The 22,247-nt window shown below is 52.0% G+C and overlaps 3 protein-coding genes and 1 long non-coding RNA gene across 8 annotated transcripts; 3 read left to right on the top strand and 1 right to left on the bottom strand.

Annotated features, from left to right (window-relative positions):
- Positions 1-3,296: 3,296 nt before the first annotated feature.
- On the bottom strand, positions 3,297-5,329 carry LOC114785936 (uncharacterized). The gene is made up of 3 exons (XR_003749138.1): positions 5,164-5,329; positions 3,486-3,571; positions 3,297-3,310 (listed from the first exon to the last, which is right to left on the bottom strand). It is a non-coding gene; the product is annotated as an uncharacterized LOC114785936 (long non-coding RNA).
- On the top strand, positions 4,869-7,659 carry actb1 (actin, beta 1). Its single transcript, XM_028972487.1, has 6 exons — positions 4,869-4,971; positions 5,610-5,734; positions 5,814-6,053; positions 6,496-6,934; positions 7,020-7,201; positions 7,294-7,659. The coding sequence occupies exons 2-6, from the start codon at positions 5,612-5,614 to the stop codon at positions 7,435-7,437; spliced, it is 1,128 nt and encodes a 375-aa protein (XP_028828320.1). The 5' UTR covers positions 4,869-4,971; positions 5,610-5,611; the 3' UTR covers positions 7,438-7,659.
- A 522-nt stretch (positions 7,660-8,181) lies between these two features.
- On the top strand, positions 8,182-13,663 carry fbxl18 (F-box and leucine-rich repeat protein 18). 4 transcript variants are annotated; one of them, XM_028972186.1, is made up of 7 exons: positions 8,182-8,239; positions 8,328-8,525; positions 9,281-9,649; positions 9,723-10,892; positions 12,268-12,314; positions 12,570-12,788; positions 12,894-13,663. In XM_028972186.1, the coding sequence occupies exons 1-7, from the start codon at positions 8,219-8,221 to the stop codon at positions 13,051-13,053; spliced, it is 2,184 nt and encodes a 727-aa protein (XP_028828019.1). In that variant the 5' UTR covers positions 8,182-8,218; the 3' UTR covers positions 13,054-13,663. The 4 variants fall into 4 exon arrangements, with proteins under 4 accessions (XP_028828019.1, XP_028828020.1, XP_028828018.1 ...); XM_028972187.1 differs by lacking the exon at positions 12,268-12,314 and having other exon boundaries at positions 9,723-10,939; positions 12,894-13,072; positions 13,113-13,663; XM_028972185.1 differs by lacking the exon at positions 12,268-12,314 and having other exon boundaries at positions 9,723-10,939.
- Positions 13,664-16,674: 3,011 nt separating this feature from the next.
- LOC114785843 (UPF0472 protein C16orf72 homolog) lies at positions 16,675-21,322 on the top strand. Of its 2 annotated transcripts, none has more exons than XM_028972476.1 (4): positions 16,675-18,604; positions 18,916-18,999; positions 19,082-19,342; positions 20,542-21,322. In XM_028972476.1, exons 1-4 carry the CDS (start codon positions 18,409-18,411, stop codon positions 20,781-20,783), a joined length of 783 nt encoding a protein of 260 aa, XP_028828309.1. In that variant the 5' UTR covers positions 16,675-18,408; the 3' UTR covers positions 20,784-21,322. The 2 variants fall into 2 exon arrangements, with proteins under 2 accessions (XP_028828309.1, XP_028828310.1); XM_028972477.1 differs by having other exon boundaries at positions 18,465-18,730; positions 18,817-18,999.
- Positions 21,323-22,247: the final 925 nt, after the last annotated feature.

Here is a 22,247-nt window from a genome sequence, read left to right as displayed (position 1 = left end):
ACGCAGAGAGACGCAGAGGTATATACACAGAGAGAGAGACGCAGAGGTTTATACACAGAGAGAGAGAGACCCAGATTTATATATACAGAGGGACAGAGAGAGAGCGAGAGAGAGAGACCCAGATCTATATATATATGTAGGAACATACAGAGAGAGGGGGGGGCACCACATCCTATACAACTCTGTTTATAGAGCATTTGTACAACCACAGTAGAGCAAAGTGGTGAAATAAGAGACATGAAAGTCTTCTTTTATACCACCGATGATGATGATGATGCTCATGTTCATCCACCTGAATGGGGTCGTCTGCTCTCCCTGCGTTTCCCCAGCAGAGGGCGACTGTGTGAAGCACATTGGTGGAGGTGCATCTATGAAAGCTGCGGGTGTGGGAGTGGCCTGGTCTACACCTTATTTAGGTCTGCATTCACCTATAAAGTGAAATCAGACAAAGGTGAGACCTTCTCTCTCTCTCTGTCCACAACTCGAAATTCAATATTAGAGCCCAGCCTGTGGGGAAGCAGGTGACACCAGAACCGAAGAAGAGGAGGAGGAGGAGGAGGAGATGCGCTTTCCTTGGCCTTCATCTGAAGTCACATGATTAAAAGTCACATGACTGGATCTTTATCTGAACCAAACAATCCATCATGTTTAACTGCTTTCACTCATAAAAGCTCTTCATGGTATCCCTGTCCAATGTCCACAAAACCATCAGCAGAATATTCATTTACATTTACAGCGTTTACCAGACGCCCTTATCCAGAGTCAGTAGTTACAGGGACAGTCCCCCCTGGAGACACTCAGGGTTAAGTGTCCTGCTCAGGGACACGATGGTAGTAAGTGGGGTTTGAACCTGGCTCTTCTGGTCCATAGACGAGTGTGTTACCCGCTTGCTTACTACCTACCATCAAGTTCTCAGGGAGGGTTGTGGCCTTGTGTCCCACCTGCTGACGAATGGGCCTCCAGGACTGGCTGATAGGTCCATGATCTTGACGTCCCAACGTTCCTACAGAATTCTCTGTATGTGGAACTATGGAACCGGTTGCCAACAATGAAACCCGAGACACTGCAGCATGAATTCAGCAGATCAGAAGTGGGGTTCAGATCACATGGTCACCGCAGCTGAAGAGGTGACAAGCGTGGTTACGACTGATAACAGACGGGATTCTGGGAGCAGAGAACACAGGCGAGCAAGACACGCTGGAGCGCAGCCAATCAGATGGTGCCGTCAGGGGGTTGATGTGGTTTTTGACAGAGGACAACAGCAGGGAGGAGATCTTCCTGGACCTCAGCACTTCTTCTTCTGTCCTTCTCTCTGACGGGGCAGTGGTGGCCCTAGGCTGTAAGGAAGCGGCCCCGTAATCAGAAGGTTGCCGGTTTGATTCCCGACCCGCCATGGTGCCACTGAGGTCCCGTCCCCACACACTGCTCCCCGGGCGCCTGTCATGGTCCCACGAGGTCCCCTTGATGAATGTCCCGTCCCCACACACTGCTCCCCGGGCGCCTGTCATGGTCCCACGAGGTCCCCTTGATGACGGTCCCATTCCCACACGCTGCTATCTGGCCGCCTGTTATGGTCCCACCAAGGTCCCCTTGATGAAGGTCCCGTCCCCACACACTGCTCACTTTATGTATTAAAGGGAGAACCTATCGGAACCCACATGGCCATGTACAGGTCTGTTCTTCAGCTTCTAACTCTGTGCCACACCACATTTTAGCAGGTTGGGTCATGTTTTTTATGCTGGTTGCTTGATCCCAGAAGGTGAGGATGAATGGTGGAGTAAAGTCTACTTAATGAAACGTTCTAATGGCCCTGTTTTAATATTTACTCTTATCTGTTGGTCTGAGGTCAGTGTTCACGACTCAGCCAGGAGTGAGACGTCCCATCGGATCTGTTGTAACGGTAACACAGCTGTCATGTCCTGGACTACTTGCTGAAGGAGAATGTCCGGTCATCAGTGCGTGACCTCAAGATGAAGTGGACTTGGATTCTGCAGCAGGACAAGGATCCAAAACACACCAGCAGGACTTTGGAGTGGCCTAGTCTTCCAATTGAGTGTCAATGTGAAGGATGATGTGAAGAGTCATTGCACACTGCTGTGATTTTAGTTTTCAGTATAATCAGTTATACAATACAGCGGCAGCCATGCAATTATATCAAATCATACTACTCCACATCACAATACATTACAGTATATTACAGTACATTATATTATATCACATCACGATACATTACATCGCAATATATTATATCACATCACAATACATTACAGTATATTACAGTACAATATATTATATCACATCACAATACATTACATCACAATATATTATATCACATCACAATACATTACAGTATATTACAGTACAATATATTATATCACATCACAATACATTACATCACAATATATTATATCACATCACAATACATTACAGTATATTACAGTACAATATATTATATCACATCACAATACATTACAGTATATTACAGTACAATATATTATATCACATCACAATACATTACAGTATATTACAGTACAATATATTATATCACATCACAATACATTACAGTATATTACAGTACAATATATTATATCACATCACAATACATTACATTATATTGCATCAAATCACAATAATTTACAATACATTATATTATATTACATCACAATACATTACATCACATTACAATATATTCCGTCATTTTACAATACATCATATCACATCACGCTACTCTTCACCTCGGCATCCATCTTTACCACGACCTGCCACCTGGGGGAGCCCATGCAACTGGGTTGGACCGCCCTCACGGCCACGGGGAGGGAACAGCGGTACCGGGAGGGCCTCTGTGCTTACTGTGCATCCCCCTCCCACCATCGCGGAACCGATCAACTGGCCCCCCGACCACACCACATCCCTCCCATCTCCTGCTTCTTCCTGCTGTCCTGCAGTGGACCTTCATCGATTACACCACTGCCACGCCCCTGACACGTCGGATGGACGTACATATCGAAAACATCTCCTTTCTTATCGCCCAGATTGTCACTTCATCCACTCCTGGAGCGGAGCAGCAGGACCCCCTTTCTGGTCTGGACCGACCATCAAAACCTCATCACCCTCCAACAAGCCAAGCACGCTCCCGAATCCACCCCGTCTGATCCAGCACCCGTCCATACTACGTCCCCGAAGGGTCGGCAGCGAACCAGCACATTAATCACGCGACGTGTGACCCGGAGTGACATAATCGCCATTCTACCGGCCAACACCTGGAACCGGTGCTCCGTCATCAAGTTTACAACCACGCTGGGCCAAAGTGCTGCACAGAAGATAATAAAATACTTTATTCAGCCACTCTCAAAAAGAGTTCAATATAGATAAAACAGAAAATGTACAAAATTAATAAGAACAGTCATAAAGGCAGCAATAAAATAAAACACAATATTGGCAATTTGTTTAAGAGCAGAGAGTCCACAGCTGCTCGGACCACTGACCACGTTTCCATGCTGCAGCATTTTACACCTCTGAAGCTCCGCGATGGAGGAGCCCATGGCGAGGGAGGTGTTCCCAGCTGTTGAATCTGCTCAAGGACAGCACACCAACGTCACAGTCTGACGTTAAAAATACGAATGCGCCTCGAATGCGATATGCAATTTACTGCAGAACCTTTCTGTGAGGTTGGAAATGTGTTCATAATGAGGAACTAGAGCAGGTGTTGGAGTACTGCATGTTTAAAATGTCCAGGTACACACACTGACCAGGTGGTTCTACAGAGGGGAGGGACTTCTTTTTATTACAAAAACCAGTGGATACTGAACGTGTGTGTGTGTGTCTTCTACCTGGGCCACACCCTCTACAGTGTGCTTACAACCGAACCATACTTGGGCATGTGTCACTCACTGGTTTCCATGGACACAGAGAGAATGTGTGTGGTGAGAGACTCATTCATCCTCTCTCAGTAGTCATGTGACCTAAAGTGCTGCATTCCACAGCACCCATGTGACCTTCTCAGACATCACCATATAAGGATGTGACAGAGGTGTCTCTTAAAGGGCTAGGGTCCATCAGGACTGAATCACTGGGTGAGACGGTGCCTGTGTGTGTGTGTGGATGAGAACCTTATCGTGTGTGCAACAACTCATTCTGCTCATGTACAAAGCAGGGGTGTAAGCAAGGGCAACGTGCACGTACCATTCTGTGTTGGTGCATATAATATGAAATGTTCTCGTATGAAAAGATGTGATGACCACCAGACGTGCGAGCAGCAGGTTCTGCAGACACCAGGAAGAAGGGTGGGTGTCGGCATCTGCACTGAGGCCTGTTTCTAGTGTCTGGGTCGGAGTAAACAGGAACTTCCTGGTGGAGACCAGCTTCACACATGTTAGGGACGAGGGGGACTTTTATTTTGACACGTTTGGGCAGCAGCAGGAGACGCCCTGGGACGTCTGGACGCTCCTACAGCTCCATGCGTTATCCCAGCATGTACTAAAGCATGCACCCACCACCATCTCCCAGACTCACAGCAGTCAATAAACCAGTAGAGAAACCAGAACCAGAGAACACCCGGGCTGGGTCGTTATTATTATTTTAATATTTAACTTCTCGTTTCGGCTCCTGCCGCCATGTTATTATTTTAATATTTAACTTCTCGTTTCGACTCCCGCCTCCATGTTATTATTTTAACATTCAACTTCTTGTTCTGGCTCCTGCCGCCATGTTATTATTTTAATATTTAACTTCTTCTTCTGGCTCCTGCCTCCATTTTCCGCCTTCTGAAGGCCGGCAGCGCCGGTGGGCGGGTCCTCACCGCGCCGAGCAGCCAATCATCGCGCTCGGCGCCCAGAGATGACCGTATATGGCGCGAACGGGTCACCGCGCCTGGTATAAGAGCGCATGCGCGGCACCGCTTCACCGAGTCGCTGCGCAGCTGCACGTTGGTCTTTCTCGCTCTCTCTCCCGGAGACACCCGAACAAACGCAGGTAACGTTCTTCTTCCTCACGCATTTGTGTTAGAATTATTCATTTAAAACGTTTGTGGTATTTTTTTTTTAACCTCTTGCTGGTAATTTACTGCTAAACGGGCGCTCTGTTGCGTTTATTTATTTTTTTATTTCGTTATGAATGTTGCTTCAGTGCCGTCTCGTTGTAGTTTGAATGGAGGAGCCACCTTACCTGCAGTTCGTGATTTGGTTAAATTATCCGCTTTTTTCGCTCCTTTTTGCTGTGTCGGTTGCAGCGTGAGCCGCCGTTTTGAAGGGCGTGGCCGCAGCGCCACTCCTGCCCTTATATGGCAATACTCAGTCACGAGCGCCACTTCCTTTGTCTCCAGTCCGCCGGCCTCAGCACTGCGCATGCGCGCAGTCCTGCTGACAGCCAATCACAGCGCGCTTTCCACCGGAAGTGGGTGGCACCGAGCCCGGAGGGTTTTTTTTTTTTTTTCCCTCCCCTCTCTAGTTAAGCTGATCGATTTCAAGTTTTTTTTTGTTTGTTTTTTTAATGTTGAAAACGTGCTTTAGCGGATGTCGACCATGGCAGTCACTCCTTTTGTTTAATTTCGCCTGACTTTGTACTGCCGTGAAAATCCACGTGACTTATAAAAATCTGGAATGTTCCCTCAGAAATGGAAGACGAGATCGCCGCCCTGGTGGTTGACAACGGATCTGGAATGTGCAAGGCTGGCTTCGCCGGAGACGATGCCCCCCGTGCAGTCTTCCCCTCCATCGTGGGTCGGCCCAGGCATCAGGTATGGCGCGCCGGGTGGAGTCCATAAGCGCGTCCACGCTGAGTTGGTCCACAGAGTTGCTCACACTCCTGCGTTTCAGGGCGTCATGGTGGGCATGGGGCAGAAGGACTCCTACGTTGGTGATGAGGCCCAGAGTAAAAGGGGTATCCTGACCCTGAAGTATCCCATTGAACACGGAATCGTGACCAACTGGGATGACATGGAGAAGATCTGGCACCACACCTTTTACAACGAGCTGCGCGTGGCCCCTGAGGAGCACCCTGTCCTGCTGACCGAGGCTCCCCTCAACCCCAAGGCCAACAGGGAGAAGATGACCCAGGTAGCCCATGGCCCCACTTTCTCTTCCCTTTTCTCCCTGATCTACTGCTCCGTTCCAGCTCTCCTCACTTCTCCTCTCTGTTCACTGTATCCAGGAGCTCTGTGCCACTCTGGGCCCCTATCCTCTGAAGATCTCAGGTTCTTTGTTTTGCTCTAACGTTTCATTTCTAATCCCCCTTTGATGCACGGTGTGGTAGCATGTCTAATCCACATGTCTCCAGAGCTGCTTGAGGACCTTGTCTTTGCTGACAAGTTGGGCCTTATCTGGGCTCTTAGTTTTTGTAAACTCAATCTCTAGAAACCGAATGAGAACTGCTGGTGTCCTCCTGTAAGTCGCTTTGGATAAAAGCGCCTGCAAAATAAAGGACCTTCCAGCATGTTGTGATTTGAGCACCTCGGTGCTGAGAACTATATTTTATTTTTTTTCTCCCCCCTTTTTGCAGATCATGTTTGAGACCTTCAACACCCCCGCCATGTATGTGGCCATCCAGGCTGTGCTGTCCCTCTACGCCTCTGGTCGTACCACCGGTATTGTCATGGACTCTGGAGATGGCGTCACCCACACCGTGCCCATCTACGAGGGTTACGCCTTGCCCCACGCCATCCTGCGTCTGGACCTGGCTGGTCGTGACCTCACAGACTACCTCATGAAGATCCTGACCGAGCGTGGCTACAGCTTCACCACCACGGCCGAGCGTGAGATTGTCCGTGACATCAAGGAGAAGCTCTGCTACGTGGCTCTTGACTTCGAGCAGGAGATGGGCACGGCGGCCTCCTCCTCGTCCCTGGAGAAGAGCTATGAGCTGCCTGATGGCCAGGTCATCACCATCGGCAACGAGCGTTTCCGCTGCCCCGAGGCCCTGTTCCAGCCCTCCTTCCTGGGTGGGTGGAGACCACGCTTAACGAGAAAATGAGGTTTTTCAGCCTTGCACGCGGTTCTAACGTGCTTCACCCATGTCTCCTACAGGTATGGAATCCTGCGGCATCCACGAGACCACCTTCAACTCTATCATGAAGTGTGACGTGGACATCCGTAAGGACCTGTACGCCAACACCGTGCTGTCCGGTGGCACCACCATGTACCCCGGCATCGCCGACCGTATGCAGAAGGAGATCACGTCCCTCGCCCCGTCCACCATGAAGATCAAGGTAGGGTTCTGGCCACACCCCTCATCTGGCTGCAGAGCTGATTGGTTCCACTGGCTCATATTGATCCTTCCCTATGTCTCTTTCTCCCATAGATCATTGCGCCACCTGAGCGCAAGTACTCCGTCTGGATTGGTGGCTCCATCCTGGCCTCCCTCTCCACGTTCCAGCAGATGTGGATCAGCAAGCAGGAGTATGATGAGTCTGGTCCTTCCATTGTGCACCGCAAGTGCTTCTAAACCCACACCAACGCGGCATACGGCCATTTCCTTCCATCCATCCCCTCCCCCCCCAGACGCCGCAGCACTGGCCTCCTCACCCGAGCGCCGTGGTCTGAGGACAAGTCCCACCAGGATGGACAATGCAGGACATTTAAATGTACATTGTTCTCTTCAGTCATTCCAAATAAAGGTTGTTGGGTGTTTGCTGTGGGCCTGGCGCAGCACCATCTGTTCACCATGCTCATCTGTTCCATCTTTATTTTGCTTATGTAAATTATGTTTTTGTACTTGCAGCCTTAAATACTGTTTAGTTATGTTCTTTATGGTTATGCAAACAGCTTTACTGTTTCATTTGAGTAAAGTGTCCCTCGGGGTTGGACCAGGGCTGGTTGGGTGTGTACTAGAAACGCCCTGATGGATCTTCTGTACACTGAAACATGCAATAAAATGCACATGGTTCAAGTCCTGCTCTTTTCCTTTCTGGAGGTGGGGTCCTACTAGCTATGTGTGGTTCAAGAGTTATCAAGGGGGTTTTTTTTTTTTTTTTTTTTGTGCACTAACTTCTCCACTATAAACTCTCGTTCCAGTATTTATTTTTTCTGCTTGTCTGGAGAACCTATAGTTTTTGAGAACCTTTAGACTGCCTATGACAGTCTTTAAACCCTGACCGAGTCCTCGGAACACGTCCAGGACTGGTGACGTCGCGACACCTCCCACCGGTTTACGGCGCGTCGGCCGCCCGTCGTCGCGAAATGTCGTAAAGCGTCGTGCCTCAGTTCCCGACGCCGCTGAGGAGAAGATGGACGCGCAGGAGATCGCGGTGAGTGGAGTCGGCGGCGGTGGCTCCGCGCCCGGTGTCCCGCAGGTTCTTCTGGTAGATGTTCTGTGCTGACGTCCACTTTGTCCAGGAGGAGAGCGCTCCGGACGGTTCTCCGCACAGCCGCGTCGGGATCTCGGAGTTCTCGGACGAGATTTTGCTGAACATCCTGCGCTTCGTGCCGAGACACGACCTGCTGCACCACGTCAGCCGCGTCTGCAGGAAGCTGGCTTCTCTGTGTCTGGACAAGAGCCTGGTGGCGCACATCGACCTGACCCAGGAGTACTCGGTAAGCACCGAACACGGCCTTCAAACACTGCCTTCACCTGGAGGGAAAGAAGCTGAGATGTCGGGGTTTCCTTCTCATTCGTCAGGAAGTTCAAACGTGGGCGTGTCGTACTGTTGACTCCGCCCACCAGCTCTTAGTTCAGCCAGAACGAACGTTGTTTATCAAGAATATGTAGTTTATACATCTAACATCATTTATTCATGCTCGAAATTGACCCCAAACTTTGCTTTTTGTTGTCAGCATCCGTGTCACCTCCTCACCGTCCACGTTCACATCGTTCTCACACTAATCACACTGGCCAGTGGTGGTTTAGCTCTTAAGAAAGCGGCCCCTGTAATCGGGTTCAAATTCCGAACTGCCGAGGTCCCCGGGCGCCTGTCATGGTGCCCACTGAGGTCCCCTTGATGAAGGTCCCTTCCCCACACACTGCTGTCTGGGTGATGGTTAAATACAGAGGACACGTTTCACCGCGTCACCGTGTGCTGCGCTGCAGTGCTTGACAATGTCTTCTTTAAATCATTTCATAATGTTCTTGTAATTTGTCCTGCGGTGCCTAGAAATGGGTGTAAAGAGTGCAGCGCCCCGCCCCTAAAGCCTTATCTCCACCCCCTCAACTTCTATAGGCCGCTGTCCTCCTCATTAGCATTTAAACCTCACTGTGGGTCTGGATCCGAGTGGCTGTAGTTGTGCACCTACAGAACTAGGGGTTCCCAGGTGGTGGACTGTGAGTGACGGGAATGTTGGGGGTCCTGCAGGCGGGCGACGAGGCGGTCCGGCTGCTGCTGAGGCGGGTCCGCGGCGACGTGACCTCGCTGGACCTGAGCGGCTGCTACTGGCTGTCGGGCCCCACGGTGGATCAGGTGACCCGCTGCCGGTCCCTGGTGCGGCTGGACCTGTCGGGCTGCCGGGTGACGTGCGGCCGCCTGTCCCGGCTGCTGCCGGCGCTGCGCGGCCTCCGGGCGCTGGCGCTGGACGTGGGGCGGGGCTTCAGCCTGCAGCAGCTGGGCGCGGAGGGCGCGCGGACGCTGGCGCAGCTGGTGGAGCTGAGACAGACGCTGCTGGTGCCGTCGTACGGCGTGGTGCCCTGCTGCCCCGCCCTCTGCAGGCTGGCGCTGGTTCTGGAGGTTGGTTGCGCCGGCGGCTCCACCGGGGTTGTGGGCGTGGCACCGGCGCTGTCGGCTGTTTCTCTCTCTGCAGGTGAGCGAGGCGGGGGTCGAGGGCTGCGTCCAGCTGGCGGTGGGACAGAGCAGCGTCCCGCACTACCAGAGTCTGCGCTGGTTCTCCGTGCACCTGGCACCGGGCGAGGTCAACCGGACCCTGCTGTCCCTCTTCCTGGCGGGGTTCAGCGCCAGGGTCCCGGAACGCCTCGCTGGATTGGTTCTCGCTGTTCCTGGCTCCGCCCCTGCACGGCCGGCTGCTGCTGATGCGCTGATGGACAGCCTCGGTGCGGGACTGTCCCAGTCGGGAGAGGGCGTGGTCACAGCCTTGCAGCTGCCTCGCTCCTGGTTGGACGGGACAAGTTTGAGCCGTGTCCTGCTCCACGGTTGCCCCACCTACCTCAACCTGTCCCGCTGCTCTGCCCCTGGGATTGTGACCTCTGACCTCCGACCTCTGTGCAGCCTCAACTTGAGCGGGAGTGGCAAGGAGTTGGACTCTGATTGGCTGAGGACTCTGGCTGAGGGTTGTCCTAAGCTCCAGCACCTCAACCTGTCAGGCACCCATTATCACCATGGCAACGGAGGTGTGTCTACAGACACACACCTGTGTGGTATCCTGGGCAGAATGAAGCATCTGAGGTCACTCGCCCTGCCCGTATGCGCCATCGCTGAGAGGGGGAGCCAGAGCCCAGAAACCTTCACAGCCAACGGACCAATCAGTGGACCTCCTGCACCAGACCCATCGGTCACTACCCCAGAAGCCAGGTCAGAAGGTCCAGGAGACATCTCCACAGCGCTGGAGGACAGAAGAGCCTCCGACTCCCCGCTCCTTGGCCTCCGGAAGCTTCGTCGCGTGGGAGTGCCCCGGCCCGGGGCGGGGGCGGAGTCATGCGCTCACCTGCACGTGCTCCTGCAGGGCTGCCGAAACCTGACCGAACTGGAACTGCTGGGGGCGGGGTTCTGCTCCGCCATGCCCCGCAACGAACCCGCCATCCGGAAAGACCCGCCCGCGTGCCCCTGGGCGCGGAACGTCGGCGACGCCCACCTCGCTGCGCTGGGGCGCCTGCCGTTTCTGCGCAGGCTGACGCTGGCCAGCCTTCCCGGGGTCCTCACCGGGAGCGGCCTGGTGGCGCTGGCACAGCGATGCAGGGACCTGCGGGCGCTAACCCTCGCCAACCTGGGGTCCTTACAAAACGTCAATTACACACAGGCACTTCTGGAGACGCTCCGACACTGCGGCCAGCTGCGGGACTTCCGGTACACACGTACACACGCCGAATACGCACAACACACCATTACACACGGCAAAAATATACACACCAAATACACACATATACACGCTGAATACGCACAACACACCGAATACACACATATACACACCGATACACACGACAAAAATACACACGACAAAAATATACACACCATTACACACAGGCACTTCTGGAGACGCTCCGACACTGCGGCCAGCTGCGGGACTTCCGGTACACACGTATACACGCCGAATACACACAACACACCGAATACACACATATACACACCGAATACACACAGCGATGCAGGGACCTGCGGGCGCTAACCCTCGCCAACCTGGGGTCCTTACAAAACGTCAATTACACACCGAATACACACGTATACACGCCGAATACACACAACACACCGAATACACCATTACACACGACAAAAATATACACACCGAATACACGCAGCGATGCAGGGACCTGCGGGCGCTAACCCTCGCCAACCTGGGGTCCTTACAAAACGTCAATTACACACAGGCACTTCTGGAGACGCTCCGACACTGCGGCCAGCTGCGGGACTTCCGGTACACACGTACACACGCCGAATACACACAACACACCGAATACACACATATACACACCAAATACACACAGCGATGCAGGGACCTGTGGGCGCTAACCCTCGCCAACCTGGGGTCCTTACAAAACGTCAATTACACACCGAATACACACGTATACACGCCGAATACACACAACACACCGAATACACACATATACACACCGAATACACGCAGCGATGCAGGGACCTGCGGGCGCTAACCCTCGCCAACCTGTGGTCCTTACAAAACGTCAATTACACACAGGCACTTCTGGAGACGCTCCGACACTGCGGCCAGCTGCGGGACTTCCGGTACACACGTACACACGCCGAATACACACAACACACCGAATACACACATATACACACCGAATACACACAGCGATGCAGGGACCTGCGGGCGCTAACCCTCGCCAACCTGGGGTCCTTACAAAACGTCAATTACACACCGAATACACACGTATACACGCCGAATACACACAACACACCGAATACACACATATACACACCGAATACACGCAGCGATGCAGGGACCTGCGGGCGCTAACCCTCGCCAACCTGGGGTCCTTACAAAACGTCAATTACACACAGGCACTTCTGGAGACGCTCTGACACTGTGGCCAGCTGCGGGACTTCTGGTACACACGTATACACACCGAATACGCACAACACACCGAATACACACATATACACACCGATACACACGACAAAAATACACACGACAAAAATATACACACCATTACACACAGGCACTTCTGGAGACGCTCCGACACTGCGGCCAGCTGCGGGACTTCCGGTTCACACGTATACACGCCGAATACACACAACACACCGAATACACACATATACACGCCGAATACACATACACCATTACACACGACAAAAATATACACACCATTACACACAACACAGCGAATACACATACACCATTAGTGTTGAGATGTTGTGTGTGGGTTTGGGAAATGATAGTTTAGTTAGTTTAGGTCCCCGTTCTGTCCCACACTGAAGGACCTGTTTCACCAGCTGTGTGTGTGTGTGTGTGTGTGTGTAGGTTGGAGCAGCCCTACTTCAGCGCCAATGCGCACTTCTTCGACGCACTGAGTCACTGTCAGAATCTGCAGCGTCTGTGCATCGTTTCGCGAAACGGGAGCTTTCAGCCAGTCGCCGTGACCAACTTCATGCAGCGCTCTGAAAACGTGGTCGTGTGTCACCTGTTCACTGGCGGGACGCTGGTCTCCTGCAGAACACTTCAGAAGAGCCTGCTGGAGAGGTGGGTTTTCAACATTCTTCCCAACCGTTCCTACTGAGAAGATGGTGAGACGTTGGATTTATTCTCACGCTGCAAGCTGAATAGATATAACTTGTCCCCCTGCAGTCTGGAGGGGGCGCGGCCTGCGCTCAGCGTGCTGGTCTACCCGCTGCTGCACGAGGAGCTGGCGCAGGTGATGCGGGAGACGCCGCTGCGCCACCTGGAGGAGATCACGCTGTTCAAGAGTCGCGTGGCCGAGCAGCCGCCGGGCCACGCTACGCATTAAAACCCGGCCGGAGCCGGAGGTCCCTCGGCCCGTCCGGTGGTCCCTCGGCCCGTCCGGAGGTCCCTCGGCCCGTCCGGTGGTCACTCGGCCCGTCCGGAGGTCCCTCGGCCCGTCCGGTGGTCCCTCGGCCCGTCCGGAGGTCCCTCGGCCCGTCCGGAGGTCCCTCGGCCCGTCCGGTGGTCACTCGGCCCGTCCGGAGGTCCCTCGGCCCGTCCGGAGGTCCCTCGGCCCGTCCGGTGGTCCCTCGGCCCGTCCGGAGGTCCCTCGGCCCGTCCGGTGGTCCCTCGGCCCGTCCGGAGGTCCCTCGGCCCGTCCGGAGGTCCCTCGGCCCGTCCGGTGGTCACTCGGCCCGTCCGGTGGTCCCTCGGCCCGTCCGGAGGTCCCTCGGCCCGTCCGGTGGTCCCTCGGCCCGTCCGTAGGTCCCTCGGCCCGTCCGGTGGTCCCTCGGCATCAGAGTCGTTTCTTCCCACTTCCTCCAGCAGCCTGGTCGGATTGGCTCCTCCTCCAAGCATCTGGAGGCGTCGTCTGCTGAGGTTCCAGGCCGGGCGCGCCGTCTGCTTCAGCATTGCACCCGACCAAAACCAAAATGAAATAAATTTGTTGCACTAAACGAGTCGAGTCCTCCATGTCCACCAACCTCGCTAAACGGTGAAAAAAGAACATCCCGCCATTCTGTTCCTTCTGGGGCCGTGGTGGCCTAGCGGTTAAGGAAGCGGCCCCGTAATCAGAAGGTTGCCGGTTCAAATCCCGATCTGCCAAGGTGCCACTGAGCAAAGCACCGTCCTCACACACTGCTCCCCGGGCACCTGTCATGGTGCCCACTGCTCACTCAGGGTGCACACAGTGAAATTTGTCCTCTGCATTTAACCATCACCCTGAGTGAGCAGTGGGCACCATGACAGGCGCCTGGGGAGCAGTGTGTGGGGACGGTGCTTTGCTCAGTGGCACCTTGGCGGATCGGGATTCGACCTTCTGATTTACGGGTCCACTTCCTTAACCGCTAGGCCACCACAGCTCCTTCTTGACACCAGGTGAACGCTCCGAAAGCGTTTCCTTGCAGGTAAACATGGTTAACCGAGGCAGAAGAATGACTTCTGGCATCACCGTCCTGTATTTGGCCACGACTTCACATGGTACAGATGCTACACAACGCTGGTCCTGGAGAAACGGAACCATATGTACCAGACCGCAGTTGTGGTCCTGCTCCCACTCTGGTTAACAGGCTGAATTCTACTCTACGTTACGCGTGTCTGTGTTCCTTTAGCAGGAAGTGGAATGATTCTTTTTTTAAAGAACCAATTTTAGCGAGTTACTTCATTTTGGTGCCATGAGGTTAGCGTTAGACGAACTAACTTCATACATTTGTGAATGTTCACTTTTCACATCCGTTATACAGCTTGTTCAGCAAAACCAGTTGCTCGTGACTGAGGGAACAAAGCCAGCTAGCTGCCTAAATATTCACTATTATTAACTATTATTAATTATGAAATTGCGTTACCTTCAGTCATGCAGGGTTCGACTCGTATGGTGTAAATGTTGGAAGTTAAGGCCCCGCTAGCGGTTTAATTCGGGTTTACTTCAGCGTAGAGTTACAGTATCCTGCATTTTGACAGAGATTAATGAAGGAAACGATGGTTTTGTTTGTGCTGAGATTACGTATTTATGACTTTTTACAGGATTGGCTGTAGAGACTCTCACATTCAGCGTTCCTCGGTGTAAATAGCGTAGTTGTGTTCAACATGGCGTACTTGTGGACCACATTCTTCAAGATTCTGGCCGTTTTCACCTGAGCTGGACACTGACAAGGTCTGCTGACTGCACTGCACTACTTAGTGACAGCGATGTCACTGAGGGACAGATGTGGACGGTTATCCTGCAGACTCGGAACAAACTCATGGTGAATCTGAAGATGACTTAAGACAGAAGAATTAGCCAGAAGATGCCAGGACACTGTTAGCTACACCACAAGGACCATTAGCACAGGCAAAATGTGGTGACAAGTACAAGGTGCAATAGTGTACATCTTGACATTAACATCGATGGGGTTCCACTTTTTACTAGCAGTGGTATATAGTAGCGGTGAGGAAGAAGCCCATGTTTCTTGAGGAGGATCTCACCGATTTTTTGTGCGAGAACAAACATCTTAAGCTGCAAAATGGCCATGGCCTAGCGGTTAAGGAAGCGGCCCCATAATCAGAAGGTTGCCTGTTCAAATCCCGATCCGCCAAGATGCCTCTGAGATTCCCGTGATGAAGGTCCCGTCCCCACACACCATGGGCACCATGCTCACCAAGGGTGATGGTTAAATGCAGAGGACACGTTTCACCCTGTGCTGTGCTGCTGTGTATCACAATGACGATCACGTCACTTTCAGCTGTATTCTGTACATATAAAAGCATGAGTGTCTGATGCTCGAGTGTGATGCTCCTTCAAGGGCGTACCTGAAATCAGTCAAGAGTCATAACCCTTTTGACAGTTGTGAAAGGTGCACTGTGAGTAGGTACATGAGGAAACTCAGAACTAGCTAGAACTAACTAGAACTAGGAAATCTGACCACATCACCCCAGTCTTACAATCACTGCACTGGTTACCCATCAAATTTAGGATTGACTACAAAATCCTACTTTTGACCTATAAAGCCCTCGCCCTCAATACCTGAGTGAACTTTTGGTTCTTAACGAACCGCCACGCCTCCTTCCATCAATGGGTGCGGGGTCACTACTGGTACCAAAAGTACAGAAGGTCACAGCTGGGAGCAGATCCTTCTCATATAGAGCTCCGCAGTTGTGGAACGTGTCCGGGACTCAGACTCAGTCTCAGTGTATAGATTTATAGTCCAGTCGTGTGTTACACCCTGAATCCGTCCTTATCTGTCAACCCAGGCCATCCAACTACCGATTCAGTCCTTAGTAATCTCACAACTGGACTACTGTAACTCCCTTCTAGCTGGTCTACCACTATGTACCATCCGACCTCTACAACTCATACAAAATGCAGCAGCACGACTGATCTTCAACCTTCCCAAGTTCTCCACACCGCCGCTCTGCTACGTTCCCTCCACCGGCTCCCAGTAGCTGCACGCATCAGGTTCAAAATACTGATGCTGGCCTACAAAGCCAAACATGGAGTAGCACCATCCTACCTCACAGCCCTTATTACACCTCGCACTGCACCTTGTATACTCCGAGCCTCCAGTACTGCTCGCCTGGTCCCTCCATCTCTGAAGGTAAAAGGAAGACGCTCATCTAGACTCTTCTCCGTCTTGGCCCCTCGGTGGTGGAATGAACTTCCAGCTCAGTCACTGAGCACCTTCACACGGCAGCTCAAGACCTTCCTCTTTAAAGATGTTTTCATAGTTGGGGTCCTAGTGAACCAGAACTGATCTCTTCATCGATGGTAACTTAAGCATGTTGTAAGTTGCTCTGGATAAGGGCATCTGCCAAATGCCGTAATGTAAATGTAAATGATTTATAGTCCAGTCTTGTGTTACATCGTGAAAAGTGTAATTTTTACTCCAGTCGTGTGTTACACCCTGAAACGTGTAGATGTATAGTCCAGTCGTCTGTTACATTGTGAAAAGTGTAATTTATACTCCAGTCGTGTGTTACACCCTGAATCTTGTAGATTTATAGTCCAGTCGTCTGTTACACCCTGAATCGTGTAGATGTATAGTCCAGTCGTCTGTTACATTGTGAAAAGTGTAATTTATACTCCATTTGTGTGTTACATCGTGAAAAGTGTAATTTATACTCCAGTCGTGTGTTACACCCTGAAACGTGTAGATTTATAGTCCAGTCGTGTGTTACACCCTGAATCGTGTAGATTTATAGTCCAGTTGTCTGTTACACCCTGAATCGTGTAGATGTATAGTCCAGTCGTCTGTTACATTGTGAAAAGTGTAATTTATACTCCATTTGTGTGTTACATCGTGAAAAGTGTAATTTATACTCCAGTCGTGTGTTACACCCTGAAACGTGTAGATTTACAGTCCAGTTGTGTGTTACACCGGGAAATGTGTAGATTTATAGTACAATCATGTGTTACACCCTGAAAAGTGTAGATTTATAGTCCAGTCGTGTTACACCCTGAAACTTGTAGATTTTTAGTCCAGTTGTGTGTTACATCGTGAAAAGTGTAATTTATACTCCAGTCGTGTTACACCCTGAAACTTGTAGATTTTTAGTCCAGTTGTGTGTTACATCGTGAAAAGTGTAATTTATACTCCAGTCGTGTGTTACACCCTGAAACGTGTAGATTTATAGTCCAGTCGTGTGTTACACCCTGAAACGTGTAGATTTATAGTCCAGTTGTGTGTTACACCCTGAAACGTGTAGATTTATAGTCCAGTCGTGTGTTACACCCTGAAAAGTGTAGATTTATAGTCCAGTCGTGTGTTACACCCTGAAACGTGTAGATTTATAGTCCAGTCATCTGTTACATCGTGAAACATGTAGATTTATAGTCCAGCCGTGTGTTACATCGTGAAAAGTGTAATTTATACTCCAGTCGTGTGTTACACCCTGAAACGTGTAGATTTATAGTCCAGTAGTGTGTTACACCTTGAAATGTGTAATTTATACTCCAGTCGTGTGTTACACCCTGAAACTTGTAGATTTATAGTCCAGTCGTGTGTTACACCCTGAAACGTGTAGATTTACAGTCCAGTCGTCTGTTACACCTTGAACAGTGTAATTCATAGTCCAGTCGTGTGTTACACCTTGAAACGTGTAGATTTATAGTCCAGTCGTGTGTTACACAGTGAAAAGTGTAATTTATAGTCCAGTTGTATCTTTACACCCTGAAACGTGTAGAGTTGTAGTACAAAACCTTGCGGTTTCTTCATTATTGTTGGTCTGCTTCTCTGGGATTGAGAAAATGTCGCTTTATAATATGAGAACAGCGCACCCTGCTGGACGTAAACAACCTCAACTCTGAACCGAACTTTTTTCTGTTTCTCTGTGGTACCTCTTAAATATTCTCAAATATTAAATCATTTTTGCCCAGTCAACCATTATCCGGGTATAAATCTTCGAACATTAACACCTCGCATGAAAGATAAACGTCACCAGCCACTGACTTTACGACCAAGAAGAAAGCGCAAACTCGCTTAAAGGCAGCGGTCGTGGCAACAACAGCATATTCGGGTGCGCGTTCATTCACGTCCAATGAAACGTTGAAGAAACGTCCATGGACCGCCCCCTTCGGCTCCCCGTCCAATCGGCGGCGGCGGCGGGCGGGGCTTGGCGACTAGCACGCCTCGGTGTTTTCGTTTGTAATCTTGTGGAGACGGACGGAGCGACGGACGGACGCGGCCGCTCCGCCATGCCCGCGTAGCGCTGCGCAGCGCTGTTTACGATGGAGGACAAGAAGCCAGAGGCCGAGTCGGAGATCCAGGAGCACGGCCCGGAGCACTGGTTCTCCAAGTGGGAGCGCCAGTGCCTGGCCGCGGCCGAGCAGGAGGAGCAGGGCGAGGAGGACGCCGAGCAGGGCCGCCAGAAGCTGTGGCCGCTCTTCCAGAACTCGGCCGCGGCGGTGGCGCAGCTCTATAAAGGTTCTTATCCGGGGAAAGGTCGCGGAGCTCGGCTCCGGGCTGCAGCTCCGCCCCGCGGCTGCGCCATTTTGTCGGTCGGCGCGTCCGCCGCGTAGCGGGCTGCGGCGGCGGCGTCTGGCCGGAATTCCGGCGCTTCTGTCCGGCCCGGAGCCGACGGGCCGCCCGCCGGCGGAGCCCCCGCGTCCACCCGGGCGTCCCGCAGCGGCCCCGGGCCGGACAGAAGCCGCCCGCGTCCCTCCGTGTGCCGAGAGACAAAATGGCGCGGCGGGTCAGATGTCGCTCGGTGCCTGACGTGTCCCTCTGTCCCCCAGATCGCGTGTGTCAGCAGCAGCAGGGCCTGTCGCTGTGGGTCCCGTTCCAGAACGCGGCGACGGCCGTCACCAACCTGTACAAGGGTGAGCAGGCCGCGCCGCGCCGCCTTATAACGTTCATTTTACTGGGCTTTACTGAGGAGGGTGTAACTTGTCCCTGGTGTAGAGAGCGTGGACGCCCACCAGCGCAGCTACGACCTGGGCGTCCAGCTGGGACACCAGCGGAGGAACAAGGACGTGCTGGCCTGGGTGAAGAAGCGGCGGCGCAACATTCGCCGGGAGGACCTCATCAGCTTCCTGTGTGGCAAGACTCCGCCCCCACGCAGCGCCAGGACCACGCCCAGACTCACCGTGGTGTCCTCGGCCGAGACCAGCTCGTCCGTGGAGACCGACCTACAGCCGTTCCGAGAAGCCATCGCCCTGCATGGTACTGCCTCTCTCCCCCTTCTCTCCCCTTCCCCCCTCTTCTCTCTCTCTCCCTCTCCCCCCCCTCTCTCTCTCTCTCTCTCTCTCTCCCTCCCCCCCCATCTCTCTCCCACCCTTCTCTCTCTCCCTCCCCCCCCTCTTCTCTCTCTTCTCTCTCTCCCTCTCCCTCTCTTCTCCCCCCTCTTCTCTCTCTCCCCCCCTTCTCTCTCTCCCTCTCCCTCTCTTCCCCCCCCTTCTCTCTCTCCCTCTCTCCCCCTCTTCTCTCTCTCTCTCTCCCCCCCCCTTCTCTCTCTCCCCCCTTCTCTCTCTCTCCCTCTCTTCTCTCCCCCCCTTCTCTCTCTTTTTTCTCTCGCTCTCTCCCCCTCTTTTTCGTACTCGGTTTGGTATGGAGGACGTTCCTCTCCTGGTTGGGACGTTTTTTTTTATGTTGTCCAGTTGTGACCAGATGTTTGGAGAATGACACATAAGTGGTTTTCACACAGTTTGCTGCTTCTGTTTTTGTTATGATTAATTTGCATATATTCCAGACTGTTATGAAGATGATCAGATGATCTGCAAAGTCCAACTTTGCCATGAAAATGAACTTAATCCCAGAAACACTTTCCGTCATCATCACGTTGCATAAAAAGTTCAAGGAGAGAAGAACTGGTGTTGTGAAGCAGGCTTCAGGTGTGCGCCAGGATCGGGATGTCACCAATGCAGAGTTGCTGAGGAATGTGAAGGCTCAATCTACAGTGAGGTGAAGATGTGTGGAAGATGACCTGGTGTGAAGAAGAGCAGCAAAGAAGCCACTTCTCTCCAGGAAGAACATCATGGACAGACTGATGTTATCCAGTTACTCTGATTTCTCTGAAGAAATGGGGAGATCTACCATCAGTCCTGTCTCGTGCCAACAGAACGAGGCCTTTTTCAGGCCAAAGTCAGAACTAAGGTGCCCAGAACATCGGGATCTTGGGTCCACAACGTCATTTTCAGACCTTTCGGCCTCAAGTGCAGCCGGGGTGCTGCAGATCTGAGGAACCTCCGGAAGCCCAGTGAAGGCCAACGTTGAGATGTTTTAATGAAACGACCCGGTTGGGGACGTCAGTGTTTATAAGTGATTAATTCTTCTGATAATTCTGTTATCATCAGTGTTGTTATTAGAATTGTTGAAGATCTGAACATCTGGATTAGCGTGACCATGTTCTCCTGCCCGTACAGGACTGAGCGGCGCCATGGCGAGTATCAGCATGCGTTCTGGGGCGCCCGGGTCCCCGACTCACCTGACCGCCGGCCCCACCTCGGGGCGTCGCCGGAACGGCCTTCACGACGTGGACCTCAACACCTTCATCTCCGAGGAGATGGCCCGTCACCTGGACAACGGCGCCCGGAAACGAGGCTCCTCCCAGTGCGGCGACGTCATCACAGACTCGCCCACCCACAAGCGGAACCGGGTGGTCTGATTGGGCGCGTCTCGCCAACGGGTGGTCCCACTGAGGTCCTCCTGCCATTCTTACTGCAGCGTCGGCCCGGATACCATAACGCCATCTCAGTGTCTGAGAGAAGATGTCCTGGAGGTTCCGACTGCCAGGTGGTTCTCCAGCCTTCTCTGCTCTTCTTCTTCAGTTGCCTTTCAGTCCTGTGAGGGGTTCCTTCCTGATCCGGTGAGAACCGGGCCTGGGTTCTATCAAAAGGGGCGTGGCTTCGGACAGACTGGTGACCCTCTTGCTATGTAGAACCTCCAGGACTCTGTGTGAAGAGAGAAAGGAACGTCCTCGTGTCTTCTGTTGTCCATCAGGGTGGATGTGACTTCCTGTCTGTGACCCCGCCCTCTCCACACACACCTTGTGCATTTTGGGTCGCGTGAACCTCGTACGGTGTAAATACGGTAGTGGGCAGAACGATGAAGTGCTACATATTGTATAAAAGATGAGAACTCTTCATGTAATTGTAAAATAATGATGATTCTTGCATTAAAAAACAAACTCTGCTTTTAAAAGAACCTGGTTTTTATTTTTATTAATAACATATAAACTCTGAATCAAGTATATGAAAAAGGATTTAATCATTTTATAGTTGTTATACAGAAAATAATGACTTTGATACTGAGCCAGAAAGGCACGGGACCTTCGTCAAGGGGACCTCAGTGGCACCTTGGCGACTCAGGATTCGAACCGGCAACCTTCTGATTACGAGGCTACTTCATTTCCGCTAGGACACCGCTGGCCCAGGTATGTCAGGTACTGCAGCATTTAGGATGGAAACAGGAAGTTTTTCTGCGTTTCTACATTTATATTTGTGCCATTTACCAGACGCCCTGATCCAGAGCGACTTACAACGTGCTTCCATGTCACCATGGATGAAGTGGTCAGTTCTGGTTCACTAGGACCCCCAACTATGAATACAATCTTTTTATTCACTCTGTTCTAGTTTCTATACAGAAGTCAGACAAGAAGAAGGTTCCAAGTTCATCTAAATCTTCTCTATAGAGGAAGGTGTTGAGCTGCCGTGTGAAGGTGCTCAGTGACTGAGCTGGAAGTTCATTCCACCACCGAGGGGCCAAGATGGAGAAGAGTCTAGATGAACGTCTTCCTTTTACCTTCAGAGATGGAGGGACCAGGCGAGCAGTACTGGAGGCTCGGAGTATACCAGGTGCAGTGCGAGGTGTAATGAGGGCTGTGAGGTAGGATGGTGCTACTCCATGTTTGGCTTTGTAGGCCAGCATCAGTATTTTGAACCTGATGCGTGCAGCTACTGGGAGCCGGTGGAGGAACGTAGTAGAGGGGCGGTGTGGAGAACTTGGGAAGGTTGAAGATCAGTCGTGCTGCTGCATTTTGTATGAGTTGTAGAGGTTGGATGGTACATAGTGGTAGACCAGCTAGAAGGGAGTTACAGTAGTCCAGTAGTGAGGTTACTAAGGACTGAAC

The sequence above is a fragment of the Denticeps clupeoides genome, chromosome 3 (assembly GCF_900700375.1).
Source record: "Denticeps clupeoides chromosome 3, fDenClu1.1, whole genome shotgun sequence".
Taxonomy (NCBI): domain Eukaryota; kingdom Metazoa; phylum Chordata; class Actinopteri; order Clupeiformes; family Denticipitidae; genus Denticeps; species Denticeps clupeoides.
This window is presented reverse-complemented; position numbering and strand designations above follow the sequence as displayed.